A 7992-nucleotide genomic window follows, 5' to 3' on the forward strand; every position below is an offset into this window, starting at 1 on the left:
GGACTGGTACGTGATGTCAAGTTTAATATTGATCAAATAATAAAAGTAGCATGCACAAGCTACATTTTCTCAAACATTTCTGAAGCTCAAGTGCAGCAGAGCTTTCTGTTGCTGTCTGAAATAAAGCATCAATAAACGCCACCACAATACACAGTGGTGTATTCGTAGCCTATGGTATAACCCAGTGATTCCCAACTTTTCTGCCTAAGGGACCCCTTTTCATCATTTAGTAAACTAACCACCCCTGACAGAGTGACATATTTTAAGGATATTTCATATTATATTCAAAACTTTATAATAAACCGAAACAGTTAACTCAGTAACTGGAAGAAGTTGAGTTGAGTGATTTGGATACATTCTGAGCAGATTATTGGCTTTAGGGAACTTTTTATACAATTATCTGTATTGTGTTTTTTTCCCTGGTGCTTGGCCATCACTCTTACTTTATTATCTATTAATTTCTTTTACTTTACATTTACATTTCTTTACAGAAGTGAACCAAATGCTGACATATCAGCCTACTGTGTATATTTTCATTTAGTTTTCTAGTGGGGGTCCCGACCCCAAGGTTGGCTACACCACTGGTATAGTCGAAACAAGCACTTCCTTAGTATGACATCATGCACAATATTTCTGGTTCTGCTTTTCCGATTTTGATCCTTTCTTTTAAACTGTCCATCAAGAGTCTGACAATATTAAGCGTGCAATTCTAAATCGGTGGAGTACACTTTTAATTGTTGAATAAATAATTGCAGAATCATGCAGTATGAACATAATTCCAAAGAAACAGGCCTTTAACTTTCAAACAACTTAATCACAGCTGCCTTTGCAGCTGCACAAATGACTCATTAAGTTTTCAGAACAACCTCAAAAATCATGATGTATGTCAAACACAGGAAAGCTGCTTTGGCAAAGAGAAGCAGAGGCTATAACTAAACCCTTGCCAACATTAACTGAAAGGCACTTGATGGGATATTTGCATAACAATGCAACACAATTCTGTCTAAAAACAACTGCCAGAGTTGAATAAACCCCTTGCTGACATTATTTAAAATAAATGAACATTATAAGCTTCAGTCAGTATTTATTCCATGGTTTCTGAATTGTATTATAATGGTACTTGTTATGGCAAGTGCCTGTATGACTAGAAGTTAGCATAACATATACCACGAAGCACATGTGCAGAAACAACTAAGCTGTGGTTTAAACTCTGAGAAAAGAGTTGTTTGTGGTCACAAATATTGATTACACTGCAATGCAGTGTATGCATTTTTAAACTTGGTGCTTTTGCTTAAAGGCAAACACTTAGACAAGTGCTATGACAGGTGTTTACAGAGGCTACAGTAATTGCAGCAACATTATTCAAAGCCTTTACTGAAATTCTTAAATGGGATATGCAAAAAAAAATTAAAATAGGCACAAAATGCAAACAAAAACACAGTGCAGAATAGAGCGTGATAGTGAAAGATGCTGATCTGTCTTTTCTGTTTTTTAATTTATGTACCATATTTTGGGCTTTCAAACTTTCAGGGGCTGAAAAATTCATTACTGTATTTTACCCTTATCTTGGCAGCATCAAAATCGAGCAAACTCTCTTCCTTCCTGAGTCGTTATGAAGCACAATATTTCTTCTGTATCATTGTATGACTTTGTATTATATGACAGGCTGTCATATTGCTGTGCTTTATAGAGTGAAATTACCAAAATTATGAAGCTTGAAAAAAATATGTCTGTATATAAGCAGACTTCATCAAGGTGACAGTGAAATCTGGCCTGTTTAACAAAGATGACTGTTACTTTTTCTGACATGACTCAAACAACTTAAAAAGCTGTTTTGTTCTTCTATATTCTTGCACTGTTCAGCCTTAAAAGGGTAGGTTTGAAAAGCTGAGCCCTTTTTAACTATAGAGTTTCTGTCATGTTTGTGTTGTAATGCATTCTCACAATAGTTAAGTAAACCTGTCATAAATAATCCTTTCACAGTGATCATTCACCTTCAAACCCAAGAACTGGATTGCGTTGAACGATGACAAAACAGAAACTAAAAAGGCAAACTGCCAGTCCCCCAGATGGTAAATTACCACATGCATGCCTGAAGCTGGTGATATATACCGTAAGATGGAACCTCTAAGCAGCAGTGTGAAGTCCCTGAAATAGCACACCCATCCGCTTTACACTTCCTTTCAGTGTGGTCAAGTCAGAAAAAAGGGAAGTGTTCCTTTGTATTTTACATTAAATTTGATCCACATGAGAACCATTATGTTTGTGCTAACCAAAAATGACCAAATCAGTGACCAAATGGTGCTAAAAACTCACACATTTGGAAATGTTGAGCTGTTGGTTTTGATTCAACCTGGGCAGGCTTAAATGAAACCAGGGAGACCAGGCAGTTGATTCAGTGCAAGGTAATGATAACAAAGACAAATGGCAAGCCATGAAGTTACTGGAGTCACGGACAACCATCCAATGATCAGTGGGCGTTTGAGATACTCTATAGGAGAGACATGGGGACTGACAAAAATCCTTTCAATCAACTGTGCAATCAAGTGATAGCGATTAAATCACTTTCTCTGGGACGTTATCATTGTGTGAATGCTTCATCCATCTTACGCTCATTGGAATGTCTGTTGGTGGTTTTGTGGGCGAACAAACGAGTGTGTGGCTCTGCTCCAAGCCTCTCAAGCAGGTTTTATGGCTCTGTGGGAAACAAAGCAAGGCATGCAGTATGAAAGCTCCATTTTCTCACTGCAAACTGGTTTAAACACAACATGATTGCTCTGAAGCCCAAAGCTTACAAGAACAACCTAAATGTTATGGTCACAATGTTAAATGTTAAAAATGCAAATGAGAAAAGATGGCACTTTTACTACACATTTCTCCAGATTCTTCCAATCATTAAAGCAGACAGGAAAATGGCAGCTGGAGTCATTAAATCCTTTTTCTCAACTGTTTCAAGAGCACTCTTTATTTAATATGCATAATAATACAATATATAATCATTTTGTTAAAAGATATTTATTAATGCGACAGTTAAACCTACATTTTAATATAATTTGGTATACAATATAATGAAAATCAATATAATTGAGTTTAACTTTTACGTGGCCTGAGCCAAGAAAAGAAAAGAAAACAAACATCAGATATCAGTGGACAGAGTAACTTTCCTCTGGAGCCCCAGCAAAACCAGGTGAAACATACACCTGTTTTAAAGGTTTCTGTTACAATAAGAATATATTATGCCTGGTAGTTCAAAATACATTCATCAAGTAAGTTTTGACCTTTAGCAATGCAGTTTGATGCTGCGCCAGCAAGAGAGCAGCACCTATTGTCAGTGTTGCTATGACCACAACCTTGCTTGTAGACATGTACGTGAGTTTGGATGTTTGTGTTTGCTTGGCAGGACCTTTGGCAGTTTGACTGTTCTGCACTGACTCCTGGTCTTCCTGGGTCAGGGCCATGGGGCAGAGTTCAGCCAGTACTTCCAGAGCTGCTCGCTGACCAGCTTGTACTGCACCACTCATGTACCCACACCACTGGGTGGCTGTCTCTGTGCCTGCCCAATGGATTCTGTAAATCAAGAAAATCTATGAGCCATATACCAAACAGTGTTAGATTAAACTTCTTGGAGTATACAGACTGCAGGTCTTTGTCTTTATCAAGATGGTAGCATTGTTGGTTTGATTGTGTAATAGATATTTAAAAAAAAAAAAGCACTGTGCAACAATTAGCAGTCTAGTGCAATGCAATAAGGGGGGAAACAAGCATTGGCTTCAACTCTTGGGAGGTAAAATGTGGCAGTGGATGCTGCTGCTGCCAACTGCCAGACCCCCAAGAGGTTGAAGACAATGAATGCAGAATTGACGATGATGCATTTACCAGTGGCATTGTGAAAACATACCACTAACCGCCCTCAAAAGGATGCACCCTGCCAGCAGCGTAATTATTTGCCCCAGCCCACTGGCTGTAGAAGAAAGAGTGAGGGGAGAGGTAAAGAGCTTTTTGTAGGCTATCCTGTAACCTGTCTAGCTGGGTGGGGGGGAACTAAATGTGAGCCCACTAGTAAAGCACCAGATAATATCCAGCCCTCCTATCCCTGCTACTTTACCTGTTGGGGATAAAGAAGTAGAAGTGAGAACAGAGGCAGTATATGAGAGATTCCTCTCTTCTGCTCCACAGCTGGCCACCTTGCTGTCACTGATAGGTATCAAGTATGATGGCATATTTTAATGGAGTGGATGGACACTTTGATTGGGTTGTATTATGCTTTCGGTTTTACTTGGAGGTGAGTTGAAGGACTCACTCACAGCCTCTACAGATAAGAGAGAGCACTTTAACCTCCTTTTCTAGGAGGTTAAAGTGCTCTACAGAAAGTAACAATTTCTTCAAGACTATTATTTAGTAACTTTGTAATTATATTCAGATACCCACAAAAAACAAAAGAGATGAATGATCTGCACACTGCTTGTGATACTGCATGCCTCAAGGCAGCAGCATTCTAATCTGGGCTGCACGTAGGCGAACATACATGAGGATTGTTTGGACCATTCTCTTGTTTTTTTTGTTGTTTTTTTCTACAATGTTTTTGGTTTTTTTGTTACCGGCCTCGTGAATGGAGCTCAGGCCACTCAAGGCATCATTGAGATTTGGGAGCTGTGCATATTGTCGCCCCTGTGAGACCCAGCAATCTACAATTACACATAAAAACTGGGTCCCTTAACCTACTGACTGCAATGCCCGCAGATCTCAGAGGTATACTTTTTGTCACTGGTGCTTTATCCTTACTTTGTGACTTTGTCAATCACTTTATTCCTGATGACTTCATATCATTGTTTTCTGTTTCTGTTTTAATTAGTGCTATTTAAAAATATAAAGCACACAATTCTGCCCATGCAGTTTTTATAGATAGAACAGTTTATTTAGTTCATGTTTGTTCAAAGTCAGAAATACAATACATAATAAAATGTTCCATGACAATTAAATTAAAGGAATATGTTCTTTTATACAAGATAAGACTGTAAAATAGTGTTGACATGCATATGATTGACATGCAGTCAGAGCACAATCAGGACATGGTGTGAATGCAGGAAAAAACACAAAGGTAAGAATTTTTGAGGCTGCTGATGGAGAGAATTATAATCAGTTTTTTTCAGATTACATTAATTACATAACTAATAATGTATTGAGAAGAAATTAACTAAAGATTTGCTATAACGGTTGTTTCTTCTTCTTTGGGTCTGTGGGCTTCCAATAGTCATTCTATGTTAAATATTTTGGTAGGATAAGGGTTAATAATAATAGGGGAATAATAATCCCAGTCTTATTGAGGGGAAACTAAATGGACTAAACCACCAAGGTGTAAGTGATCCTATACTTTCACATCGATGGCTAAGACACAAGAAATTCCACTGATTCATCATTACACGTATAATTGACCACTTCTTATGTATTCTCTAGCCCATAGTACTTGCCTGAAGGCTTCTCGACTATAGAAGCCCCCATCCTTGTCCACCTGTCAGAGGAGTAGAGAAAGGCCCCCCCTTAGCACCTATAATCTGGCCTGTATCCCTGATGATTAATTTATGTTATCTGAAGAGCAGAGTTAGAGGCCTCAGCAGCAAACAAGCTGGCTCTGGACTCCACACACACACACACACATACAACTCTGTTGTTGTAAAGCAGGATACAACAATGAATTCGAAGGGATGTTACTATTCAGCAAGGGTGCTTAGAGGAAATTGGAAGACTACAAAACCAGAGTTAGTCAGGAATAAACAGAGGATCAGTGTGTGCCAAAGCTTCAAAGAGAAATGTTCAGAAGCATTGGGATTGTTCAGACCAGTCTAAGATGCCACCGGGGACTTCATCAGCAAAATATCCAAGACCTTGAGACCTCAGACTGAAAGGCCTTTTGGCAATGTGTCAACAAGCTTGGAGTTGGTAATGCACACCAACTGCCTATCCACTGAGAGGTCTTGGGGCCTGATTGGTCTAAAGCTTATAAAGACTGTGCTTTAAAATCCAAAAGTACCCTGACACCTCAAATATAGGACCATTTACCGCCACACATGGTCATACACTTTTATTGGAGGGTTCTCTGTAATGGATTTATCCAGCTGTGACTAAACTAGTGCAGCAACATCACTGAGATACACTATATATAAATGATAAAGGGAAAGGAAAGCAATGCATTCACCAAGTATGGAAATAAAAAATAAAACAGTCTGGAGTGGTGTAGGGGGAAATAAATCAACACAACCATTACAGCGGCATGCATAGCAGGTGGCAGTAAACAGTATAATGAGCAGCAGCATTATGATGATAAGAGAGGGAGTTTGTCAGATTAAAAAGACCGCCTTGAGGTCTTGATGAAACTTGATAGGTGTCTTGTTTGAATAGGTGATTATAAGATGAGAGTTAAATATCAGCTGACAACACCAACGAGTGTAGTGCTCTGTTAAAATCAATGCAATGTCTTGTTTTTGTAAAATATTGAGAAAGGTAAGGCACGTCAATAAGGTGGTCCACCACTTAAGGTCTCCATCGTGTGTAATTCAAGAAAATGCACGAGTATGGGATTAATCCAATCCATAAATTTGGGAATTAAGATAAAACAATTCCTCTGAGCTGGTGGGATATCATATTGACCGCTGTATACAAACTGTCCTGCTGTGTTCAATATAATCACATTTCCCAGTGGGCTGAGTCAGAGATTATAACAGGAGATGAACAAAATGGATTTAGAAAGAAATTGGTCCACATTGTCACATTAAGCAATAATACAGACTCAAGGAAGAATAAAGGTTTCTTTCTATTCTGTCAATGAACTTTCTCAAGCATTTGATCACACTGACTAAAGTAATCCCCTGGAATAAAGTGGCTTTACTTATTCATGAATAGAATGACATGTCTTATGTCTGTATATGTAAATATAAAGATAAGCATAAAATGTCAGACACTACGGAATTGTAGTTAATATTTTAGAGACACGAGGCTCCAGTTTGTTCCTCTCCCTTCTATTTCTTTACATAGAATAATGAAATGTGTCTGATAACCAATGCCCAAAAAACTAAAGGTTTGTATATCTGTCCTAACCTGACTGGAAGTTGCAGACGTTACATATTTATTTTTTGGCCACGAAGACCTTTCCCTGAACTGTGACCGTTCTGTGTTTCTGTGCTCTTTTGGATAGATGTTTGGAGATCTTAAGTGTGACCAAATTAATTTCACAGCCTAATCTTTGTGTATTTTGGAATGTTGTATAATTCCCAGGGGTATTAATGGTGGTACAGACTGCATTTCATAGTTTTGTAGTTTCCTTGTAATTGAAAGAAATTGTGTGTGTAGGGTAGTGATTTTTTGGTAAATGTGAAGGTTCTTTTTCCCCTCTGCTGGGAGATTCATCAGAGCAAGTAAGACGTCTTATTTTACCTACTTGTCCATTGGCACCAGAAGCATCTTATAATTTGCTTCTTGCTTACTTTTCCATCACAAATGTTTTTTTATTGGATTGTCCTTGTATAAACAGACTTTGCTGTTGGCAGGAAGGGATCCTCCCAAAGGCTATTTCATGCAAATTCTAGAAAAGAGTTGCTGCAATTGTCAGTGTAGGATGTTTGGAGAAGATTTGTGCTGCTCTACTGTGGCTAGTGCATGTTCAATAGATTTAACCAGCTGGATGTGTTTAAGTGTTCCTTTAAGTGTGTACTTTGGGGTACTTTGAGTGTAAGCCTAGTAGACACAATCATTGGTACAATTCCCAGTGAGTGCTGCGCTCAAAGTTCAACCTTTTTAACTTTAATCCTTCACGCCATCGACCTTTCAGAACTTAGCTTACAAACAGAGAACAAATCGAATCTAAAAAAGAAGTATCCATTGTTTTTAGCTTCACTTTTGTTTGTTTTTTATCGTAAATTATATATAGACATATCAGCGTTGATCTTAGCTGAGTGTGTCACGAATCATAGACCTTTGGGTTGCCGATGCCCTGTGAAG

At 38.3% G+C, this 7992-nt stretch overlaps 1 protein-coding gene across 1 annotated transcript in view; it reads right to left on the reverse strand.

Moving 5' to 3' along the window:
• Window positions 1–3046: 3046 nt before the first annotated feature.
• Window positions 3047–7992, reverse strand: part of si:ch211-127i16.2 (probable flavin-containing monoamine oxidase A) — a 40098-nt gene continuing 35152 nt past the window's right edge. Inside the window, exon 12 of the mRNA XM_035667873.1 lies at window positions 3047–3567. Within this exon, the coding sequence (XP_035523766.1) occupies window positions 3249–3567 (319 nt within the window). The 3' untranslated portion in view covers window positions 3047–3248. The remainder of the gene's footprint in view (window positions 3568–7992) is intronic.

Source organism: Morone saxatilis, unplaced genomic scaffold, assembly GCF_004916995.1.
Source record: "Morone saxatilis isolate NCDOM2014 unplaced genomic scaffold, NCSU_SB_2.0 Contig21, whole genome shotgun sequence".
In the NCBI taxonomy this organism is placed as follows: domain Eukaryota; kingdom Metazoa; phylum Chordata; class Actinopteri; family Moronidae; genus Morone; species Morone saxatilis.